General features: G+C 42.5%; 1 protein-coding gene across 2 annotated transcripts in view; it reads left to right on the forward strand.

Annotated features, from left to right (window-relative positions):
- arhgap42a (Rho GTPase activating protein 42a) overlaps window positions 1–25,753 on the forward strand; it is a 343,140-nt gene that overhangs the window by 302,832 nt on the left and 14,555 nt on the right. For both annotated transcript variants that reach the window (XM_060826434.1, XM_060826435.1), the window contains 3 exons: window positions 705–1,097; window positions 1,187–1,349; window positions 23,122–23,184. In XM_060826434.1, the coding sequence (XP_060682417.1) occupies window positions 705–1,097; window positions 1,187–1,349; window positions 23,122–23,184 (619 nt within the window). The remainder of the gene's footprint in view (window positions 1–704; window positions 1,098–1,186; window positions 1,350–23,121; window positions 23,185–25,753) is intronic.

Below are 25,753 nucleotides of genomic sequence, written 5' to 3' on the forward strand. Positions count from 1 at the left end.
AGGTAGAGGGCTAATCATAAGATGTGGAAACATGTCAAATGGTTGTGCATTTCTGGAATTCTCTGTGCCAGAAGGTCATGGATACCTCATTCATGAAAATATTTAATGCTAAACTGGACAAGTCTTTCATGTCTGAGGAAATCAAGGGAAGCATGCAAGAAGATGGAATTGATGTCAGTGATCAATCAGAATCTTATTGAATGGTGTGGCAGGCTTGACAACTCATACAGTCTCGATCTAATCCTATCGTTTATATTCTTATGGAAATATCCAGCTTTCCATTTTTGATAGTTTGCTATTTTGACAGGATTATTTTACTTTACCAACTGACTATTTTTTATAGTGGTTCCATCAGGAAGATTAGAATTCCTGAAAAACTGTGAACAGAGTAACATTTATTGTTGTATTGAAGTGAAGCAAAATATTACACAGTGAAAGTGTTACCTTTGACAAACATATTCACGTTAAAAGTGATTTGTCCTCTTCACTATTTTGATTAATAATTTTTACATCTTAAGGGGATTATTTTCAATTCTTAACAATAAAAGTATGTCAAACTTCTCAAAACCTGGATAGAGATTTTTTATGCCTTAAATCTCGTATCTGATCATATGCTTGTAATTGATAATGCTACCTTTTTCTATTTTCTGCAATGAAATGTGACATTCTGTACATACTCTCATACTAGTTGTTCCTTTTCTCAGGTGATGCTTTCAGCAGCAGCCCAGACAGTACACCGATGGGAAGCATTGAGTCTCTGTCCTCTCATTCCTCAGAGATAAACAGTTCCTTGAAAACCAGCTCTTCTCAGCGTCATTTGCAAAGGGAGATAGGAGACAGTGGAATACCATGGGTGTCAGCACCTGCCTCACTGCCTGGACAAAAGAGCACAATTGTCTGGACGACTAGCCCAGAATCAAGTTCCAGTGAAGATACTGTCAAAACAGATGGTCAGGCAGGTTCTCAGAGTTTGTTGTCTGTCAGTAATGTAGGAAACACATCTCAGACATTAAACTTGTGCAGTGAGGGATCCTATAAATACACTGGGCTTAAAAGATCAATAACAACTTCTCTAACATCTCTCCCTACAACAGATGGTAAGTGGTTAGGTAGTCTTTCTTATGGTTAAAATTGCTAATTTTAAAGTTTTAAAAAGGCATTAAAGTCTTTGATTTTATTCCCCCAGGTACTAATACTAGAACCTTTAGTAGTTCTGTTCAAAATCTTTCTTCAGTGGATTTCAAAGATACACCCAAAACTGCATCTAACCCAGCACTTCCTCCAAAAGTGACTATTAGACGAAGACTAGACACATCAACAAGCAATGGCTATCAGAAACCTGGATCAGTGTAAGTACTACTTTTGTGAAATATTCTTTACAATAGCAACTAAATTGTCTCACGTAATAAACATCGAGGCATAACATGGAAGGCTGAAGGACATGTACTGTGCTGTACTGTTCTAAAGATTCACTAATGCTCCAGAATCATCAGGACTGCCTAGAACATAATTTGACAAACCATGTTTGTCCAGGGGCATGGGAACCTGGACTGTAGCTTTAGGGTACAGGACCTTGAGTGTAGGGAGGTTATGAACAAGGCAGCAATCTCGAAGGAGGGTGCCTGTAAACAGAAGGGTGGCTTGAAGTGTGTATACTTCAATGCCAGAAGTATAAGAAATAAGGTAGGTGAACTTGCAGCGTGGGTTGGTACCTGGGACTTCGATGTTGTGGCCATTACAGAGACGTGGGTAGAACAGGGGCAAGAATGGCTGTTGCAGGTTCCAGGGTTTAAATGTTTTAGTAGGGTCAGACATGGGGGTAAAAGAGGAGGTGGTGTGGCATTACTTGTCAAGGATAATATTACAGCGGTGGAAAGGATGATGGAGGAAGACTTGCCATCTGAGGTAGTTTGGGCTGAGGTTAGAAATAGGAAAGGTGAGGTCACCCTGTTAGGTGTTTTCTACAGGCCTCCTAATAGTCCGAGAGAAGTAGAGGATAGTATTGCGAGGATGATTCAGGAGAAGAGTGAAAGTAGCAGGGTGGTTGTTATGGGGAACTTTAACTTCCCAGATATTGACTGGGAAAGCTATAGCTCGAGGTCGTTAGATGGGTTGGTGTTTGTCCAATGTGTGCAGGAGGGTTTCCTGACACAATATGTAGACAGGCCAACAAGAGGTGAGGCTATACTGGATTTGGTTCTAGGTAATGAACCAGGCCATGTGTTAGACTTGGAGGTAGGTGAGCACTTCGGGGACAGTGACCACAACTCGGTGACTTTTACTTTAATGATGGAGAGGGATAAGTGTGCACTGCAGGGCAAGAGTTATAGCTGGGGGCAGGGAAATTATGATGCGGTGAGGCATGACTTAGGATGTGTGGATTGGAAAAACAGGCTTCAAGAGAAGAATACTAATGATATGTGGAGATTGTTCAAGGAACAGCTACGGAGTGTCCTTGATAAGTATGTACCAGTCAGGCATGGAGTTAAGGGTCTTGTGAGGGAGCCGTGGTTTAATAAGGAATTGGAATCCCTTGTGAAAGGGAAGAAGGCGGCATATGTAAAGATGAGGCGTGAAGGTTCAGTTGGGGCGATTGAGAGTTATAAGGTAGCCAGGAAGGATCTAAAGAGAGAGCTAAGAGCAGCGAGAAGGGGACATGAAAAGTCCTTAGCTGGTAGGATTAGGGAAAATCCAAAGGCTTTCTATAGGTATGTCAGGAATAAAAGGATGACTAGGGTAGGTATCGGTCCAGTCAAGGATAGTAGTGGGAAGTTGTGCGTGGAGGCGGAGGAGATTGGAGAGACACTAAATCAATACTTTTCGTCAGTATTCACTCAGGAACAGGACACTGTTGCTGGTGTGAATATTGAGTCACAAGTGATTAGAATGGATGGCATTGAAGTATGTAGGGAAGAGGTTTTGGGAATACTGGAAAGGATGAAAATAGATAAGTCTCCTGGGCCTGATGGCATTTATCCTAGGATCCTCTGGGAAGCTAGGGAGGAGATAGCAGAGCCATTGGCCTGGATTTTTATGTTGTCATTGTCAACGGGAATAGTACCAGAAGACTGGAGGATGGCGAATGTGGTCCCCTTGTTCAAGAAAGGGAGTAGGGATAGCCCTAGTAACTATAGGCCAGTGAGTCTGACTTCTGTGGTGGGCAAAGTCTTAGAGAGAATTGTAAGGGATAAGATTTATGAACATCTGGATAGGAATAACGTGATCAAGGATAGTCAGCATGGTTTTGTGAAGGGCAGGTCGTGCCTCACAAACCTTATTGAGTTCTTTGAGCAGGTGACTAAGGAGGTGGTCGAGGGTAAAGCAGTAGATGTTGTGTATATGGATTTTAGTAAGGCGTTCGATAAGGTACCCCATGGTAGGCTAATGCAAAAACTACGGAGGTATGGCATTGAGGGTGCATTAGAGGTTTGGATTAGAAATTGGCTGGCTGGAAGGAGACAGAGGGTAGTAGTTGATGGTATAGGTTCATCTTGAAGTGCAGTTACTAGCGGTGTACCTCAAGGATCTGTTTTGGGACCATTGCTTTTTGTTATCTTTATAAATGATCTAGAGGAGGAGCTTGAAAGCTGGGTGAGTAAGTTTGCGGATGACACAAAAGTCGGTGGAGTTGTGGATAGTGAGGAAGGAAGTGGCAGGTTACAGCGGGATATAGACAAGTTGCAAAGCTGGGCAGAAAGGTGGCAAATGGAATTCAATGTAGCTAAGTGTGAAGTCATTCACTTTGGTAGGAGTAACAAGAAGATGGATTACTGGGCTAATGGTAGGCTACGTGGTAGTGTGGATGAGCAGAGGGATCTTGGTGTCCATGTACACAGATCTCTGAAAGTTGCCACCCGGGTAAATAGTGCTGTGAGGAAGGCATATGGTGTACTGGGCTTTATTGGCAGAGGAATTAAGTTCCGGAGTCCTGAGGTCATGTTGCAGTTGTATAAGACTCTGGTGCGGCCTCATCTGGAGTATTGTGTGCAGTTTTGGTCGCCATACTATAGGAAGGATGTGGAGGCATTGGAACGAGTGCAGAGGAGGTTTACCAGGATGTTGCCTGGTATGGTAGGAAAATCGTATGAGGAAAGACTGAGGCACTTGGGGCTGTTCTCATTGGAGAAGAGAAGGTTTAGGGGAGATTTGATAGAGGTGTACAAGATGATTAGGGGTTTAGATAGGGTAGACACTGAGAACCTTTTACCGCTAATGGAGTCAGCTGTTACAAGGGGACACAGCTTTAAATTAATGGGTGGAAGGTATAGGACAGATGTTAGGGGTAGATTCTTTACACAGCGGGTTGTGAGTTCATGGAATGCCCTGCCAGTAGCAGTGGTGAACTCTCCCTCTTTATGGTCATTTAAGCGGGCATTGGATAGGCATTTGGAAGTTATTGGGCTAGTGTAGGTTAGGTAGGATTCGGTCGGCACAACATTGAGGGCCGAAGGGCCTGTACTGCGCTGTATTTTTCTATGTTTTCTATGTTTTCTATGTTGAGACTTGGACTGTTCAGCTTCACTGTCTATTCAACCACAATTGACCAAGGCTCTCTCCCCTCTACCATATACATTGCCAGTAGTTATAAGGTCAGGCATTAAAATAGCTGACACAGTGCTTTAGACATAATTCTGCGATAGCAAATTTTGTGAAAGTAACTGTGATTGTTTCTGAAGGTATTGTCTTGAATTTGCTATGTCAATATGTCTGGGAGTGTAGAGGATTTGGTTACTGTCTACACTAAATCTGCAATGGGTATCTGAGTTCTAATTGCTGGGCCTCAGAGTCTGTATGTTGACAGGTAAATGCGGCAGAGGTTGCAAAGTGGATAAGCCTGACATAGAACAAGGAGGAGGAGGGCCCTTCACAGAAGGCCCAGAATATCACCCATCACTGCATCACAGAGCTGAAGGAGATCCTCTGTGTGCAAAAGAAAAATCCATAATTTCTCTCTAAGCAAAGAGGAACAGAAAGAGTGATGTACGGATTAGGCAGACTAGTGAGATTCCCATGTTATGGGAAGCAACTTGGATTTATGGATGGTCTACCTCTGTACTTCAACATGAAGTCAAACACCTGGGACTGCAACTCCATTAATGTGTTAGTTGCTATATGACCAAGCACACATTACCATTTTGCTGGATGCCATGATGCTGGCAGCAGCCCCAGTGTTTTCACTCTGAGGGAGTCTGTTTTTGGGCCAGCAGGAAGGTTAAGTGCGTGGCTGCTTGGAGCTGAAGGATGTGACTTGTACACGTGGCTGACCACCCCACCCCCCACCCCCCCACCAATGACTTTGTCACCCACTGTCTCGAGAAGAACTGTTGGACAATGAGAGCCATGCTGCTGCCAGACTGGGGGAAATATTGTTGTACTGGAAGTGTAATGTCGAGATTAGGCTCATGCTCTGAACCACACAGGTTCAAACCCAGCCATGGCAGCAGTTGGAATTTAAAGTTAGTTGATAAATCTAGAATATAAACTTGCCTCATTTACTATTAAACTATTGTCAGTTATTTAAGAAGAAAACACCTTGTTCACCATTGTTCTTCAGGAAGGAGAGTATGCATTCCTTACTTGGTTCAGCCAATGTGTGCAGACCGACGGCAATGTGGTTAACTCTCAACTGCCCTTGCAATGTCCTTAGCAGGTCACTAAGTTCAAAAGCAATTCAGAATGAGCAACAAATGCCTGATTTCCAGCAATGTCAACATCCCAAAAGAATAAGAAAAATTATACTGTTCTTTACGCAGCAGTGGTGGGGGCCTGGAATGCATTGCCAACAAAGATGGTAGAGGTGGGCACAATAGCGTCACTTAAGGTGTATGTAGACAGATACATGAATAGGCAGGGAGCAGAGGGATATAGATCCTTAGAAAATAGGTGACAGGTTTAGATCGAGGATCTGGATTGGCGCAGGCTTGGAGGGATGAAAAGCCTGTTCCTGCATTGTAACTTTCTTTGTTCTTTGTTCTTGTCTTAAATATATGTAGTGTGTTTAAATAGTTCTGATATTTAGACCTCAGTTGAGCTCTACAATAATTTCTAGAATATGTATCAAAGTTTGTGCTGGTCTGATGCATCTTTCACAACGCTATCATGATGGGGGTGTGACGATTGCCAATGGGCATTGGGAGGTCACTGGAGGAGGAAGAGGAAAAAGGCAAGAAGACAGCACCAGTTCTCCTTTGTTCCAGGATGACTGTGACTAGAATGCTTCAAACTCTGCTTCCCTTCGCCACCACTTAGCCACTTCCCCCTCCATCTGGGAACACCTCATCAGATCATCCTTTTGGCCAAGATTTGGCCAAAATCAGCAACACAAATCTTTCCACAGTACCTTGGTCCAATGATCTGATCAATTATTCAAATTTAAATGAAGGATTCACCAATATGCCTTTCCTTAGTGTCTGTGTTGCAGAGGCTGTTGCCTGACCGAGTACTCTGTGCAGTGCTACCCAACCAACTGGAGCATGGTCAACCTTCATGGGGTCTACTGCAGATTGCCTTGTCTTCCTTGTTGACAACTATGGATCTTGTGGACCCAACTGACTGCTGTGCCATACCGGCATGGGTAGTAAGCTGTTTTCGTTGACTGACTGACAGGCACTAGCAAATGTACAGTATGGAGTTTAGTGTTGAGAGCAGAAATGCTGCTATCCTGAGAGACAGTAGCAGGTTTGTGCTTCAGGGTGCTACAAGCACTTTCATTAGATATGCCTGACCACTCCTAATAATCTGTTGGAGCAACCTTGCAGGACTGCTTGAAAAAGCATGTGCCTTTGAGCATTGAGATGTACTGCTGTAGTAGCAGCAATTTGAGCCTGCACTGATCTTGGAACCTCCATTTGAACATGCACCACAATATGTCAGCACATCCTTCTTTATGGAGCAAAAACTACTCACAGCATTCCAAATGGCATCATATTCCAACATCTGCCATGTTCTCAATAATGATGGATGCAGCAAATTCTTACAGTTGATTTCATAATGTGGAGCAAAATGTAAGTGTTCCAGATGTGCCTCCTGCTGTTCTATGTTGCTCCCTTTTGCACGAGGGAGAGAGATAAGAATCTGAGTGATTGTGTTGTGCTGTATTTGTTAGTGTTGCTGTCATAGCAAACAGTTGAAGTTAGTGAGCGATGGGTGTGAGGCTTGTATAAATTGGAAGGTGCATGAGGTTGAAGTGGAACATCTGAATATTCATTTTCAGTCTTAACATCCAGTTAATGTCTGATGGATATGTGATAGCAGTGTGAGCATTTTGCAGTGTGAGAGGTTGGAGCTGTAGTGAATGCGTATTATTATTTTTCAGTGCATTGGTCATTGAACCAGGCTGTATTGCTCCCAGATTGCGGGCACTTGATTGCAAGCATTGACCTACCTGACCACCTGTCGCATTCCTATCAGAAGATGTTTTGAAGGTCTCCTTACCTCCCCACAAAAACGTCGCCTTTCACTTCTGTTGACCTCTATCACTAAGGCATGTTCTCCTGTCAAACTGGGAGTCATCATTTTCCTGGTTCTCCATTCGATGATATATAGAACATAGAACAGTTACAGGTCCTTCAGCCCTCGATGTAGTAACTACCTTTTATCCTACTCTAAGATCAGACTAACCTACATGCCCTTCAATTTACTATCATCCATGTGCCTATCCAAGAGTCACTTAAATGTCCCTAATGTATCTGACTTTACTATCACTGCTGGCAGTGCATTCCACACACCCACCACTCTCTGTGTAAAGAACTGACCTCTGACACTTTGGGGCGGCACGGTGGCACAGTGGTTAGCACTGCTGCCTCACAGCGCCTGAGACCCGGGTTCAGTTCCCGACTCAGGCGACTGACTGTGTGGAGTTTGCACGTTCTCCCCGTGTCTGCGTGGGTTTCCTCCGGGTGCTCCGGTTTCCTCCCACAGTCCAAAGATGTGCGGGTCAGGTGAATTGGCCATGCTAAATTGTCCGTAGTGTTAGGTAAGGGGTAAATGTAGGGGTATGGGTGGGTTGCGCTTCGGCGGGTCGGTGTGGACTTGTTGGGCCGAAGGGCCTGTTTCCACACTGTAAGTAATCTAATCTAATCTAATCTCCCCTAAACCTTCCTCCAATCACCTTCAAATTATGCCCCCTTGTGATAGACATTTCTGCCAAAAAGTCTTTTGCTACTCACTCTATCTATGCCTCTTATCATCTTATACACCTTTATCAAGTCACCTCTATCCTTCTTCACTCCAATGAGAAAAGCCATTCTCCCTCAACCTTACTTCATAAGCCATGCCTTCCAGGTAAATCCCCTGTACGTCCTCTCTAAAGCTTCCACATCCTTCCTGTAATGAGGTGACTAGAACTGAACACAATATTCCAAGTGTGGTCTAACCAGGGCTTTATAGAGCTGCAGCATAACCTTGTGGCTCTTAAACTCAATCCCCTAACTGGTAAAAGCCAACACACCATATGCCTTTTTAATAACCCTATCAGCTTGGGTGGCAACTTTGAGGGATCTATGGACTTGGACCCCAGATCCCTCTGTTCCTCCACACTGCCAAGAATCCTGCCTTCAACTCTGTAATCTACATTCAAATTTGACCTTCCAAAATCAATCACTTTGCACTTTTCCAGGTTGAACTCAATCTGTCACTTATCAGCCCAGCTCTTCATCCTGTCAATGTCTCGTTGCAACCAACAACAGCCATCCACACTATACGCAACTCCACTAACCTTCGTGTCATAAGCAAACTTAATAACCCACTTCCTCATCCAAGTCATTTTTATAAAAATCACAAGGAGCAGAGGTCCCAGAGCAGATCCTTGCGGAACACCATTGGTCACCAAGCTCCAAGGCTGAATACTTTCTATCTGCCACCATCCTCTGTCTTCTATGGGCCAGCCAATTCTGTATCCATACAGACAGTTTCCCTGCATCCCATGCTTCCTTACTTTCTGAATAAGCTTACTGAGGGGAACCTTTCAAACACCTCACTAAAATCCAGAGACACCGCATCCACTCTCTACCTTCATCAATCTGCTTTGTCACACCCTCAAATAATTCAGTAAGGTTTGTGAGACATGACTTGCCACTCACAAAGCTATGCTGACTATGTCTAATCCAGTATTCGTTTCCAAATAATAAATCCTGCCTCTCAGAATCCTTTCTAATAATTTGCCCACCACTGACCTAAGACTGACTGGCCTGTAATTCCCAGGGTTATCCTTATTCCCTTTCTTTTACAAGGGAATAACATTTTCCATCCTCCAATCATCTGAAACTACACCAGTGGGCAACAAGGATGCAAATATCATCGCAAAGGTGCAGCAATCTCTTCCCTCTCTTCCTGTAGTAACTTTGGTATATCCAGTCTGGCCCAGAAGATTTATCTATCCTCATGGTTTTTCAAACTTTCCAGCATACCCTCCTTCTTAACATCAACCAGTTTGAGCATATCAGTCTGTTTCACGCTGTCCTCACAAACGACAAGTTCCTCTCACTAATGAATATTGAAGCAAAGGACCTCCCCTACCAACTCCGACTCCAGGCTCAAGTTCCCTCTACCATCCCTAATCGGCCCTACCCTCACTCTGGCCATGCTCTTGTTCCTTACAGAAGTGTAGAATGACTTAGGGTTTTTCTTTAATCCTATCTGCTAAAGCTTTTTTATGCCTTCTTCTAGCTCTCCTAAGTCCATTCTGCAGTTCCTTCCTGGATACCTTGTAATCCTCTCAAGCCCTTCTGATCCTTGTCTCCTCAACCTTAAGTAAGCTTCCTTCTTTCTCTTGACTAGGTGTTCCACATCTCTTGTCATCCAAGGTTCCTTTACCCTACCATCCCTTCTTTGCCTCAGTGGGACAAATTTATCCAGCACTCGCAGCAAGTGCTCCCTAAACAACCTCCACATTTCTGTTGTGCATTTCCCTGAGAATATCTGTTCCCAATTTATGCTCACAGTTCCTTGCTAATTGCATTGTAATTCCCCTTCGTCCAATTAATTACCTTCTCATACCGTCTGCTCCCAGCCCTGTCCATGACTATAGTAAAGCTCAGGGAGTTGTGATCGCTATCACCGAAATGCTCTCCCACCAAGAGATCTGACACCTGAACTGGTTCGTTGCCAAGCACCAAATCCAATATTGCCTTTCTTCTAGTCGCCCTATGTACATATTGAGTCAGGAATTCTTCCTGAAGACTCCTGTCAAAATCTGCTCCACCCAAACTATTTGCACAAAGGAGGTTCCAATCAATATTGTGGAAGTGTAAGTCATATTATTGATATAAAAGCTGCATAATAGAATAAAATAGAAGAGTTTAGTGTTGGGCTCATATTCCAGTTTTACTGAAACAATAAACAAAACAAAATTACATAGTATGTAACCTTACAAACTGATACCTCCAATAAAACAAAATCATTCAAACCATAAACATCAACTAATAGTCAAACAGCATGTTTGTCATAGGCACTGCATTCTGACCACAGAAACTCTGAAGTTAGGAATTAAGGAAAGCCTGAAAATGTTTCAGATTAGCGTACAGCTTCAGAAAGTGGGTCAGTATGAAGCAGATTCCTGATTCTCCCTCACCTTGTCCTTCATTGAGAGATTCCAGCTTTTGTATAATGGCAATCTCTTTAGCCAGCTTGCCTAATAGGAGAGAAACTGCTTTACCTCTGAAATTGACAATTGAACTAATTGAGACATATCAGAGTTTTAAGGGACTTGGCAGGGTAAATGCTGAGAGGATGTTTCCCCTCATGGGGGAGTCTTGGACGAGAGAGGATAGTCTCAATAAAGGGAATAATTTAAGATTGAGATGAAGAATAGAATTGAAATTTATTATCACATGTACTTTTACATGAAAAAGAAAGTGAAATGTTTTTCTATCAGAGGGTTGTGAGTCTTTGGAACTCTCTGCCACAGACAGCTGTGGGAACTGAGTCCTTGTGTATATTTAAGTTTGAGATGGATAGATTCTTGATCGGGAAAAGGGCAGGATACAGGGAAAGGGCAGGAAAATGGACATGATCAACCATGATCCCACTGAATGGCAGAGCAGGTTCGAGGGGCAGAATGGCCTCCTCCTATTCCTATTTCTTACTGTCTTAAATGAATTAACTGCACACATTGAGGTGAATAACTATGATCTGATAACCACTGTAGAGATGTGGCTGTAGAATGACAAGGATTGGGTTCTGAATAAGGGGTAAATGACATTTGAAAAAGCTCAGGAAGCTGTGTAAAGGTAGAGGAATATTACTCCAAACAAACACAGTGCAATAATTAGAGATTAACTTGGTTCAGGAAATCAGGATGCAGAATTGATCTGGGTGGAATAGAGGAATAGTATGGTAAAGAATTCACTCTTGGGAGTGATTTACAGGCCCCTCAACAGTGCCTACAATTTTGGAGGAAGTATCTAAGAAGAAATGTTGAGTACTTGTGATGAAGGGATGGCAATAATTACAGATGATTTTAATTTACATATAAACTAGAGAAACCAGATGGATAATGGTAGCCTCAATGAGGAGCTCACAGAACATTTTTAAGATAATTGCAGCACATTCAGCAACTCACCAAAGTGCAGGCTATAGGAGACCTGGTATTGTGTAATGGGATAGGAGAAATTAATTACCTTGGAGTAAAGGTCTCTCTAAGTAACAGTGATAATAAAGTGATTACATTTTAGATCCAGTTTGAAAGGGAAAGTAGTGGGTCTAAGACTCGTATTTTAAACTTAAAATGGGCAGCTATCATGGCATGAAAGCTGAACCAGCTGAAGCGAACTGAGGTATTAGGCAATGAGTAGTAGGAATTTCAAGAGATAGTTCTGAATACTGTACTCAGAATAGATTGTAAAAATGAGGCTGAAGAATTCCCAGCAATCTTTGGTCAGAATTTCCAAATGGAAGATCGTCTCAGTCTTCTCCAGATGTCCCAGCAATACAGTTACCTGTAGAACATAGAACGTAGAACATTATAGCGCAGTACAGGCCTTTTGGCCCTCGATGCTGAGCTGACCTATGAAAACAATCTGAAGCCCATCTAACCTACACAATTCCATTTTTGTCCAAACAACTATCAAATGACCATTAATATGCCCTTAAAGTGGGCCAGTCTACTATTGTTGCAGGCAGTGCATTCCACACCCCTACTACTCTCTGAGAAAGAAACTACCTTTGACATGTGTCCTATATCTATCAACTCCCCAAATTAAGGTAATGTCCCCTTGTACTAGCCATCACCTTCCGAGGAAAATGACTCCCACTGTCCACCCTATTTAACCCTCTGATTATCTTATACGTCTCAATTAAGTCACCTTTCAACTTTCTTCTCTCCAACAAAAACAGCCTGAAGTCCCTCAACCTTTCCTCATAAGACCTTCCCTCCATACAAGGCAATATCCTAGTAAATCTCCTCTGCACTCTTTCCAAAGCTTCCACATCCTTCCTATAATGGGGTGATCAGAATTGTACACATTACTGCAAGTGCGGCTGGACCAGAGTTTTATACAGCTGCAGCATGACCTCATGGTTTCGAAACTTAATCCCTCTACCTGTAAAAGATACCACAACGTATGCTGCCTTAACAGCCCTATCAACTGGGTGGCAACTTTCAGGGATCTATGGACACGGGCACCGAGATCTCACTGCTCATCCACACTACCAAGAATCTTACCATTAGCCTAGTACTCTGTATTCCTGTTGTTCCTTCCAAAGCGAATTACCTCACACTTCTCTATATTAAACTCCATTTGCCACCTCTCAGCACAGCTCTGCAGTTTATCTATGTCCTTCTGTAACCTACAAATCCTTCTGCACTATCCACAACTCCACCAACCTTAGTGTCTCTTCAAATTTACTAACCCATCCTTCTACGCCCTCATCCAGGTTGTTTATAAAAATGATAAACAGCAGTGGATCCAAAACAGGTCCTTGCACTCCAGGATGATTATTTCCCATCAACCACCACCCTCTATCTTCTTTCAGCTAGCCAATTTCTGATCCAAACCACTAAATCACCCTCAATTCCATGCCTCTGTACTATGTGCAATAGCCTACCGTGGGGAACCTTATCAAACGCCTTACTGAAATCCACATACACTCCATCAAAGTCTTTACCCTCATCTACCTGTTTGGTCACCTTCTCAAAGAACTCATAAGGTTTGTGAGGCATGACCTACCCTTCACAAAACCATGTTGACTATCCCTAATCAACTTATTCTTTTCTAGATGATTATAAATCCTATCTCTTATAGCCCTTTCCAACACTTTACCCACAACCGAAGTAAGGCTCATTGTTGTATAATTACCAGGATTGCCTCTACTCCCCTTCTTGATCAAGGGAACAACATTTGCTACCCTCCAGTCTCCTGATACCAACCCTGTTGACATAAAGATCAAAACCAAAGGCTCAGTAATCTCCATCCTGGCTTCCCAGAGAATCCTTGGATAAATCCCATCCAGCCCAGGTGACTTATCTTTCTTTACACTTTCCAGAATTAGGTAACACCTCCTCCTTGTGAACCTCAATCCTATCTAGTCTAGTAGCAGTATCTCAGTATTTTCTTCTATAACATTGTCTTCTTCTAGCATAAATACTGCCAAAAAGTATTCATTTAGCACTTCCCCAATCTCTTCTGACTACACGCACTTCCCACTACTATCCTTGATTGGCCCTAATCTTACTTGAGTCATTCTTTTATTTCTGCTATTCATATAGAAAGCCTTAGAGTTTCCCTTGATCCTATCTGCCAATGACTTCTCATGTCCCCTCCTGGTTCTTCTTAACTCTTTCTTTAGGTCTTTCCTGGCTAACTTGTAACTCTCAAGCATCCTAACTGAGCCATCACATCTCATCCTAATGTAAGCTTTCTTCTTCCTCTTGATAAGAGATCCAATTTCGTTAGTAAACCACGGCTCTCACGCTTGACCATTTCCTCCCTGCCTGCCCGGTACATACTTATCAAAGACACACAGTAGCTGTTCCTTGAATAAGCTCCACATTTCAATTGTGCTGATCCCCTGCAGTTTCCTTCTCCATCCTTTGCATCCTAAATCGTGCCTAATCGCATCATAATTGCCTTTCCCCAGCTATAACTCTTGCCTTGCGGTGCAACCTATTCCTTTCCATTGCCAAAGTACACATAATGAATTGTGGTCAATATCACCAAAGTGGTTACCTACCTCCAAATCTTACACCTAGCTGGGTTCATTACCAAATCTAATGTGGCCTCGCCCCTTGTTGACCTGTCTACATACTGAGTCAGGAAACCTTCCTGCACACGTTGGCCAAAAACTGACCCATCTAAAGTGCCTGAACTATGGTATTCTCAGTCAATATTTGGAAAGTTAAAGTCCCCTCTAACAACTACCCTGTCACTCTCGCTCCTATGGAGACTTATCTTCTCCTCTATATCTATCCTATCCTCTACATCTCTGGAACGGTTCGGAGCCTATAGAAAACTCCCAACAGGATGACCTCTCCTTTCCCGTTTCTAACCTCAGCCCATGTGGGCGGCACGGTGGCGCAGTGGTTAGCACTGCTGCCTCACAGCGCCAGAGACCCGGGTTAAATTCCCGCCTCAGGCGACTGACTGTGTGGAGTTTGCACGTTCTCCCCGTGTCTGCGTGGGTTTCCTCCGGGTGCTCCGGTTTCCTCCCACAGTCCAAAAGATGTGCGGGTCAGGTGAATTGGCCATGCTAAATTGCCCGTAGTGTTAGGTAAGGGGTAAATGTAGGGGTATGGATGAGTTGCGCTTCAGCGGGTCGGTGTGGACTTGTTGGGCCGAAGGGCCTGTTTCCACACTGTAAGTAATCTAATCTAATCTAATCATACTATCTCAGTAGATGACTCCTCAAAATTCTTTCTGCAACCGTAATCCTGTCCTTGACTATTAATGCCATTTCCCTCCTTTTATCATCTTCTCTGTTCTTACTGAAACATTTAAACCTGGAATCTGCAACAACCATTCCTGTCCCTGCTCTACCCATGTCTCTAAAATGACCACAACATCAAAGTCCCAGATACCAATCCATGCTGCAAGTTCACTCACCGTATTCCAGATGCTCCTGGCGTTGGAGTAGACACATTTCAAACTAACCTCTTGTTTGCCGGTGCACTCTTGCGACCTTGAAACCTTATTTCGGACCTCACTCCTCTCAATCTCGTGTATATTCAAACGACAATTTGGGTTCCCAACCCCTGCTGAGTTAATTTAAAACCACCTCGTGAGCATTAGCAAATATCCAACCCAGGATATTGGTAACCCCCCTGGTTCAGGTGAAGACCATCCTGTTTGTAGAAGTCCCACCTACCCCAGAATGAACCCCAATTATCCAGGTATCTGAAACCTTCCATCCTGCACTATCCCCGTAGCCATGTGTTCAACTCCTCCCTCTCCCTATTCTTCGCCTCGCTAACATGTGGCACAGACAACAAACCAGAGATAACAAATTGTTTGTTCTAGCTCTAATCTTCCACCCTAGCACCCTGAATTTCTGGCTTAAATCTCATCACTCTTCTGAACTAAGTTGTTGGTGCCAATGTGGACTTGGGGATTCTCCCCCTCGCCCTTAAGGATCCTGAAAACACAATCAGAGACATCACGAACCCTGGCACCTGGGAGGCAACACACCAACCGTGAGTCTGTCTCATTCCCACAGAACGAAAATTGTCTTTAGTCAATTCTATTCACTCTAAGTGTTACCAAGAAATCAAGTTGCAGGTTTGCTGACTGAGCTGGTGGATTTGTTCTCAGACATTTACAAACCTCTCACAAATGGAACTGGAAGTCAGATAAATAGCAAACGGTACAGAACACTAGCGCTTCATCAGTGGCTCACTGATGATGTTACCTAGCATGGTAACGAAATGTTTGAGAACAAATCTACCAGCTCAATGAGCAAACGTACAACTTGAACCTCAACTTCAGCCAGAAATCTTCTCCAAAATCTCACTTACCAAGAAATAGTTGAAGGTGATGGATGCTGCAAAGGCTATGGTTCTGACAATATTCCACCAATAATATCAAAAATGTATGCTTCAGAAGTAGTTGTATCCCTAGCCAAGCTGTTCCAGGACAGCTACAACACTGGTAGCTACCTGGCAATGTCTAAAATTACCCAGGTGTGTCCTGTGCACAAGCATTACCTCTGTTTCTTTCTCCACAGAAGTTGTCTGTTGTTTCTGCTGAATTTCTACATAATTATTTCTTTGATCTCCATTAATTTTGGTTTAGATCAGCACAAGGACCTCTGAGATGCTTGTCAGGACATGCAGACATTTAATTCTATATAATCAACATATTCGTTAGATAAACCGCTTACTAACTTAGCACAAAGTTAAAAATCACACAACACCAGGTTATAGTCCAACAGGTTTAATTGGAAGCACACTAGCTTCTTCATCAGGTGATTGTCACCTGATGAAGGAGCGTCGCTCCAAAAGCTAGTGCTTCCACTTAAACCTGTTGGACTGTAACCTGGTGTTGTGTGATTTTTAACTTTTGTTAGGACGGGGGGGCTACCGTCCCCGTGTTCGTTTGAAGGAGAGAAACACTGGATCTGATTCAAAATATAAGCTGTTTACTGAGAGAGAGCCGTACACAAAATACAGTGAGGTGTTTTCAGATCACTGGAGAAGGCGCCTTCTGAAATCTTTCCAAAAAACCCCTGCTTGATATATTGTTCGCTAAGCTAACGCTACGTAATCACTCACACACGTGATCTCTCACAGACAAAGGCCTCCTGTGAACAGGCCTCGGCCTTGGCAGGTATCCACGAGATGGTCTGTCTCGTAAACAAGGTTTCCGAGTAAAGGCTGCCATTGTATTGGTCTGACCTTGGTAGTCCAGCTGCACAGGCAGTTTCGGTAAACAGTCCAAACAGCAGCTCCGCAGCGCCCCCTGATTTCCCAAGCAGCAACTACAGGTCTACCCTCCCTAGGCTTATTAGATATACATCCCAACACTCCCTCCCTTGGCCTCTACTGAGGCCACATCAACCCATACCGCTACAAACGCAATGTCGCGCGGCAACCGGGGCCGGGTGTGTCGGCGGACGCCCCCCAAATGTCCCTTTGGCTTCTCCGAACACGTTATCTCAACCAGGCCGACCGGTTCTAGGGACACATTAGTTCAGGGTGAAGGGGTCCCTAAGCAGCATACCGCTACAAAACAAGCAACAAGCAAAAATTAACAATTAGTAGGCAATTCTAGGTTATTTCTTTTTAAAGAAAACAACTACAAAAAGGTATCTCAAAACTAACAAACGATTAAAAAAAAGTGAAATTGAGCATGATAACAAAAGGAAGACAACCAGGGAAAACACAAAGTGGATGAGTTAGGATGCCTGCAGAATGAAGGTCTGTTGTCACCTAATTGTACAACTACTCATTAAAATCGGTCGTATTATACCATGACATCTTAAAATAAATTTTCAAACTACTGACATAGTGTCAAATCTTTTTTGTAATAGGTTTCAATAAGCTCTCCTTCCTTCCCAAAGGTTTGTTGTTAAGTCGGTTCTGGAAGATGCCACAAAACTGGCATTTTCCTCTGTCAAAAATACAGTGAATACAATGTCAAACTGCTGGGTCCACGATTTTCCTTATATCAAGCTGCTTTGCAAGCCAGAAACTTGACCAGATTCCCGACACGGATACAAAAGCCAGGCATCTGCTAAAACCACATGACCACAGGCCACTATTCTGAAGGCCAATGCACGACTGTGCCTGTCTTAGGTTGTTCCTCGCTCGAGGAATCTTACCCGTCACTGCCCCTGTCGCTCAAACTCTCTATCAAATGCTCCTCCATGTCTCTCCCTACTCCCTTCCCTGCCCTACATGCTATCACTCGCTGCTCCGGTTGCTCACTTTTGGCTGCATTCTTCTCCTAATTACCTCATCAACCGCAGCTACCATCATTTACGCATTCTGCTCCTGTCGCTCGCCCTTTCTCTCTTTACAAATACTTTCTGTGCCCCTCCTAACAATTCATTTAATGGATTTATCCCACTTCACCCTTCTATCTTCCGTATCTTTCCCTATCCAGCATCCCCATATAAGTCTCCTTTCTCCCGCAGTAAATAGTATATTCAAAATAGACATTAACTCAGCCCACAAATACAGACTGGGCGTCAAAAATAAATTAATTTGTTCTGACAATCCTATCGGATTCTCAACCAGGACCGTCATTTCCCTTTAAATGTTCCGACCTCCCCACTGGTGAGGTGGTCACACACAAACCCAATCTCCTTGTCCCCTATCGGCACTTTAGTCGTTACGTACTTCCTTTTTTTTTAAGAAATATTGCAATGTTCCTAGCTTCTTATATCCTCAGACACTACTTTATTAATTCATGCTCGACTAACCTTAAAGCCTGTTCCTAACTTGTAAACATATTTATATATTTACGTCCATTTATTCAGTATTTAATATTTAAAATGTAAAATGCATACAGTTCCCAATTTTGAAATCCACTGTAATCACCCAGATTTAGTACCCTAATTTAGATCCGAAATTAGTTTTCTCATGTACTCCTGATCAATCATTTCTCAATTACAATACTTTAGGTCATAAAAATAATCAGAGCTGTCTTACAACAATTTGTCAATTCAAGTTAAAAACTTCTAACGCATGCACAATGGTCGAATCCAAGGTCACAGATAATAACCATGGAAACTTTCGTTTTTTACAACTACCCACTGTCGAACGAAACTTCGACTGTCCTTCATATATTGCTTTTATGTAAAAATGAAAGAGGTTAGTAAGAAAAGTAGTTAGGGAGTCATGACTCATAAAAGAACAGAAGTTATTAGCCTTAAAAAATCATGTTAAGCTCTCATAAAAAGAAATCACTTTAAACAGCAGTCCCGGAACTCAAGCTCTAGAAACAAAAAACAAGAATTCAATCACCAAGCAAACAGATGCATCTAAATCATGTTAACATAAAACGAAATCACTTTAAACAGCAGTCCTGGAACTCAAGCTCTAGAAACAAAACTTACTCATTCAATCACTAACAAACAAATGTGCATTCAAACCAAATCACAAAGGGTTAAATGTTTTGCTAGCTATACTCGCGCTCTCTCTCTTTTTGCACAGTCCTTTGTATGTATCCTTACCCCTAACCCTTATTTCCCGCAATCCTTCTATCCATCCTTCTCTCTTGGTTTCTCTTCCCTTTGTCTCTTTTCACCTTCCATTTTACTTTATCTGTCTCTGTTTGTTCTGAAACTTCAGTTCGTTATTTTGGTTAAAAGAAAAATTAACTCTGTCTGCAACTTGACCATGAAGTCACTGTCAACATTATACTGGATCCAGGGCACTACATACTTTGGCTCTATATTGTTTTAATTTTAAAAATATCTCAATGTCGCTTATACAACTGTGAATTAAACTCAATGGGAGTTCCCTAGCCAATCAGAGCCCTCCATTGCTGAATGGGAGTTCCTCGTCGAATAGAAAAACACACACACACCTGGCTGCCCCAGTCTATGGGAAAAAAAATCACAGAAATTCACACCCACTTGAGAAAAGCAATCAAACTGCCGGCTGTGCAAACAGAAACCCCTTGAAAAAATCATTATAAACCACAAGCAATTCCACCCCGGTGGCAATGGAAACCAGAGAGAAAAAAAATTGGAAGTCAATGACTGCCCAGACCATGCAGTATTTATACATTAAAACATATTCACAATTTATTTGGAAGTTGTACTTGCTATGAACTGACACAGGGAGGACATAAAAGGGAACTTTATAGGTTCAGGAATTATACCAAAGTTCAAAGGTTTTTTTTTGTCTTGTAATGTTTTAAAAACTTTATTCACGCAAAATAGAGCGTCTGAGCTATAGCCAAATCCCACAATACAAATACTCTAATCTCTGGACTAGAAAATGCTTCGCTTATAATCCTTATCTGCAGTGACTGCAGCTTTAATATTTTATTTTGAAATTGAATCAACATTAATTATTAAAATCAGTTTGTATTTCATCACAGATTACTAAATTCCATATTAATTTAGTTGCATTATTGTCTTTATTCCTACAATATAGATATTTCAAGCTTTTTAGACCCTATCCAATAAGATGCATTCTAAACAAGATTTTTTTTTGGAATATTAATTTGTTTTGCGACGTGTTACCTGGTGTGATAAATTTTGAGCACGATTACCTGCTGTCTCTTCTATATTTATAAGAACATTGGAAGAGTCGGATGGAAAACTCTTTTTCTACTAGAACATATTCAAATTCACAAAAATTGCCAATACAAATAGTAATAAGTTTTACTTGGTATTTACATCATTTGTTATTCTAAATATGTACATTATGTATATCTGTATTTACAAGAAGGTTTATACAAAGTGCATAAACCGCATCTCATCAGGCTTTTTCAAAAAAATGCATAATCTTAGGGTCATGGGAATGAGAGATTCCTCGCAATCCCCACCTGTACTCCTCGGAGTACAATAAATCTAGTATTCCTTACATTTTTTATATTCTTTGCCGAGATCCAAAAACTCTTTTCTGCCTCTCCTGCCCTCTGGGGTCTTCTTTCATAACACCTCATTCCTCTTTCACTTGCATAGTTGATTTAAAAGCCTGCCCCCCCTTGTTTCTGTTTCTATCTTTCTTTGTCACTATCTCCGTCGTTTCCCACTGTAAGCTGTTGTCAAAAATAAATTTTCCTGCTGTCCACCTTTTAATACTTTCATTTAAACATAAAAATTTCTCCCAAAAAAAAGGGGATCAACCTTATCAGATACTACCTAATCTTTTCTCCCTCTCTCAATATCTATTAAAATTCTATCCTGAAAGAAAATCACGTTAAGCATTCATGAATTATAATCAAAAATAGCACACTGAATCAAATGACAGACAACAAGTTTTAAACATAAAACTATTAACAAACAGATGAATTCAAGCCAAAGCACAAAGTGTTAAACTGCTTGTTAGCTGAGAATGCCTTCAGCCAGTCTCTCTCTTTCACACAGACACACTGCCGACGCACGCAGCATTCACTCTCTCTCTCTCTCTCTCTCTAGGGCAACAATGCAAACTTCTCTCACAGACTTCCACACACAAACTCTTCTTCTCTCACAAACTTTTACAAACACAGAAATACTTATACACACATACAGACGTTTACACACCCAGAGACTCTATCTTTCTCACAAACAAAGTCCCTCTCACACACACATACACACACACACAGTCGCTCTGTCCGTAACTCTGTGCCTGTCTCTGTCCCCGGTCCTCTGTCTTTTGTCTCTCTCTCCACCACGGCACTCCTGGGTGTCGGGCGCACGAATGCACCACCTCGACTCCTGACAAAGCCTGTCCCGATCAGCGCTGTCCTCTGGTCAAGGGAAGTATATACTTTACTCCCCAGTCATTAGTGCAGGAGGGAAGCCTACGCTTTACCCGACATCGTCTTGCACGGGGGGAAGCCTACGCTTCACCCGAGATCGTCTTGCGCGGAGGGAAGCTTAAGCTTTACCCGTAACAATACTTTCAGCGCCCACCTAGAGGACTTTTTCTCTTTAAAACACTACCCACCTCTAGGACTTTTAGTGCCCACCTAGAGGACTTTTTCTCTTCAAAACAATAATACTCACCACCCCTAGGACTTTCAGAAACCGCGCGGCCGGGATGACCTTCACCTAGGGGACTTTTCTTCATAAATAAACGGTCCGACTCTCTCTCGGGCTGCTAAGCCCACAATTTCGGTTGGCAAAGAGTTGTGAGACGCCGAGCAAATAAGAATTTAGCGTATTCAAATCCCTACTGGAGATCTTTTTTGAAAAAGGCGCCTCCGAGCCTGATTAGAAGTGGCCAGCCGTTCGGCGACCTCTCAATCCCTGCCAACAGACGTGTCTCCACTCCCTCCACACGTTCGGGGTCGCCAATCTGTTAGGACGGGCTACCGTCCCCGTGTTCGTTTGAAGGAGAGAAACACTGGATCTGATTCAAAATATAAGCTGTTTACTGAGAGAGAGCCGTACACAAAATACAGTGAGGTGTTTTCAGATCACTGGAGAAGGCGCCTTCTGAAATCTTTCCAAAAAACCCCTGTTTGATATATTGTTCGCTAAGCTAACGCTACGTAATCACTCACACACGTGATCTCTCACAGACAAAGGCCTCCTGTGAACAGGCCTCGGCCTTGGCAGGTATCCACGAGATGGTCTGTCTTGTAAACAAGGCCTCCGAGTAAAGGCTGCCATTGTATTGGTCTGACCTTGGTAGTCCAGCTGCACAGGCAGTTTCGGTAAACAGTCCAAACAGCAGCTCCGCAGCGCCCCCCGATTTCCCAAGCAGCAACTACAGGTCTACCCTCCCTAGGCTTATTAGATATACATCCCAACACTTTGTACACCCCAGTCCAACACCGGCATCTCCAAATCATAACTTAGCACAATTTGATTACCTGTATTCCCTTTCATTAAAAGAAAGAAAGTAACCATATGCTGAGGAACAAATTTCAGTTCTCTATCTCACTTCATGTATCTCCTGGTTGTGTAGTTTATGAAATGACAGCTGTCACAATGAAGGGACTTGCAAAAAGTACTCACTTGCTCTTTGTGAACTGACAAAATTAATTAAAAATAAGGACAGCGTCCAATGCCAGCTGAACAAATATTTGTTGAAAATAAATGAAGAAAAACTGTCACAAGCCTCAGAGGATAAAAGCTTTCAACAAAATAGTGTATAATTCACTTGTATTGCAGAATAATCCTGCTTTAATAGCATAGTTTCATCCCTCTAATCTACTCCAGCATGGCTTCAAAATACTACTGAACAATTAGAGAAGTTTGTATTTCATATTAATGTAGAAGTGCTCACAAAGTGAGAGACTGAGATGAAATGGGCTAGCTGGAGGAGCAAGTGTTGAGAGGAAAAGAATAAAATTAAAAATTGCAGATATCATGCCAATTGAAAATACAAAGAGGTCTTATAGTGTGCAGTTGCACAATTACAGAAAATATTTTGCAGCATTATTATATCAAGGACTGTGTCTGCTTTTTGTGGTTTACATGGAAGTAAATGCATCAAAGCTGTATGAAGAGTGAATTTTGATGAAATCAGTCATTTCAAAAACCAATTTCTTGATATATTGAATTATTTTCTCCCTCTAGAGTTGCATCCAGAGCTCAGTTATTTGAAAATATTGGTACTGCTAAACCAAGTTCATCCAAATGGTAAGTGAACAACTTTATATGTTCTTTGTTTCAGAGTTTTCAGATATTACTGCCATTACTTTGAGTCGTTTGAAATGCCAGGTATCCTAATAATTAGTTGCTGACTGATTTGACGGTTACATCCAGTTAATTACTGATACCAAGGCAAACAACAAGCATGTTTGATCACATATTTCATTCTACATCTTCGCTAAGAACTAAGAGCATATTTTGCTAAATATGTAAGCCGACATGTAACCAATTGGAGAAAAAAATGTAACTAATTACTGCTCAATGGTGGACATACCAAACATTATTAGAACAAAGGAAGAGAAAGTGAGGACTGCAGATGCTGGAGATCAGAGTCAAGAATGTAGAGCTGGAAAAGCACAGCAGGTCAGGCAGCATCCGAGGAACAGGAGAATCAACATTTCGGGCATAAGCCTGAAGAAGGGCTCATGCCCGAAACGTTGATTCTCCTGCCCCTTGGATACTGCCTGACCTGCTGTGCTTTTCCAGCAACACATTTTTCAGCATTAATAGAACAAAAACCAGATATACTGAGAAAATTTGATGTTCGCCTTTGTTTGCAGCTTGCTTATCTAGCCAATTCACAACTAAGGCTCTCTAGCTAATTCAACTCAGTAATGTTCAGTTTGATTAGATTAGACTTAGATTAGACTTACAGTGTGGAAACAGGCCCTTCGGCCCAACAAGTCCACACCGACCCGCCGAAGCGCAACCCACCCATACCCCTACATTTACCCCTTACCTAACACTACGGGCAATTTAGCTTGGCCAATTCACCTGACCCGCACATCTTTTGGACTGTGGGAGGAAACCGGAGCACCCGGAGGAAACCCACGCAGACACAGGGAGAACTGGTTATAAGTTTTAAATGTAACGAGTCAATGTAACGCGGGAAACTTCCTAGTGCTCTTCGGGTGGGTTTAAACAAATTCAGCAGGGGGATGGGAACCGAAATTTTAGTTCGAGTATGTGGGAGGATGAGAGTAGTGAAGTCAGAACAAAGATTTCAAGATCGCAAGAAGGTACCGGTAAGCAGGAAGTTGGTTTGAAGTGTGTCTACTTCAATGCCAGGAGCATCCGGAGTAAGGTGGGTGAACTTGCAGCATGGGTTAGTACCTGGGACTTTGATGTTGTGACCATTTCGGAGTCATGGATAGAGCTGGGACAGGAATGGTTGTTGCAGGTTCCAGGATTTAGATGTTTCAGTAAGAACGGAGAAGATGGGAAAAGAGGGGGTGGTGTGGCATTGTTGGTCAAGGACAGTATTATGGTTGGGAAAGGATGTTTGAGGACTCGTCCACTGAGGTAGTATGAGCTGAGATTAGAAACAGGAAAGGAGAGGTTACACTGGGAGTTTTCTATTGGCCTCCAAATAATTCCAGAGATGTAGAGGATAGGATAGCAGAGATGATCCATGGTAGGAGCGAGAGTGACAGGGTAGGTGTTATGAGGGCCTTTAACTTTCCAAACATGGACAGGGAATAATATGATTCATTATCCAATATGTGCAGGAGAGTCTTCTGACACAGTATGTAGACAGGCCAACAAGGGGCGAGGCCACATTAGATTTGGTACTAGGTAATGAACCTGACCAGGTGTTAGATTTGGAGGTAGGTGAGCACTTTGCTGATAGTGACGACAATTTGGTTATGTTTGCTTTTGTGATGGATAGATATATACTGCAGGGCAAGAGCTTTAGCTGGGGGAAAGGCAATTACAATGCAGTTAGGCAAGATTTAGGATGCATTGGATGGAGAGGGAAACTGCAGGGATTGAGCACATACGAAATGTGGAGCTTATTCAAGGACCAGCTACTGAGTATCCTTGATAAGTATGTACCTAACAGGCAGGGAGGAAATTGATGAGTGTGGAAACTGTGGTTTACTAAGGAAGTTGAATCTCTTATCAAGAGGAGGAAGAAGAAGGCCTTATGTTAGGATGAGATTTGATGGCTCAGTTAGGATGCTTGAGAATTACACGTTAGCCAGGAAAGACCTAAAGAGAGAGCTAAGAAGAGCCAGGAGAGGACATGAGAAGTCATTGGCGGATAGGCTCAAGGAAAGCCCTAAGGCATTCTATTGCTCTATCAGGAATAAAAGAATGACTAGAGTAAGATTAGGGCCAATCAAGCATAGCAGTGAGTAGTTGTGCGTGTGGAGTCAGAGGAGGTAAGGGAAGCGCTAAATAAATATTTTTTGTCAGTATTCACACTAGAAAAAGACAATGTTGTTGAAGAGAATTCTGAGATACAGGCTACTAGACTAGATGGGATTGAGGTCCATAAAGAGAAGGTGTTAGCAATTCTGGAAAGTGTGAAAATAGATAAATCTCCTGGGCCGGATGGGATTTACCCTCGGATTCTCAGGGAAGCCAGGAAGGAGATTGCTGAGCCTTTGACTTTGATGCTTATGTCATCATTGTCTACAGGAATAGTGCCAGAAGACTGGAGGATAGCAAATGTTGTTCCCTTGTTCAAGAAGGGGAGGAGAGACAACCCTGGTAATTATACAACAGTGAACCTTACTCTGTGATGGAAAGGGTTATAAGAGGTAGGATTTAT

This window comes from Hemiscyllium ocellatum, chromosome 6, assembly GCF_020745735.1.
Source record: "Hemiscyllium ocellatum isolate sHemOce1 chromosome 6, sHemOce1.pat.X.cur, whole genome shotgun sequence".
In the NCBI taxonomy this organism is placed as follows: domain Eukaryota; kingdom Metazoa; phylum Chordata; class Chondrichthyes; order Orectolobiformes; family Hemiscylliidae; genus Hemiscyllium; species Hemiscyllium ocellatum.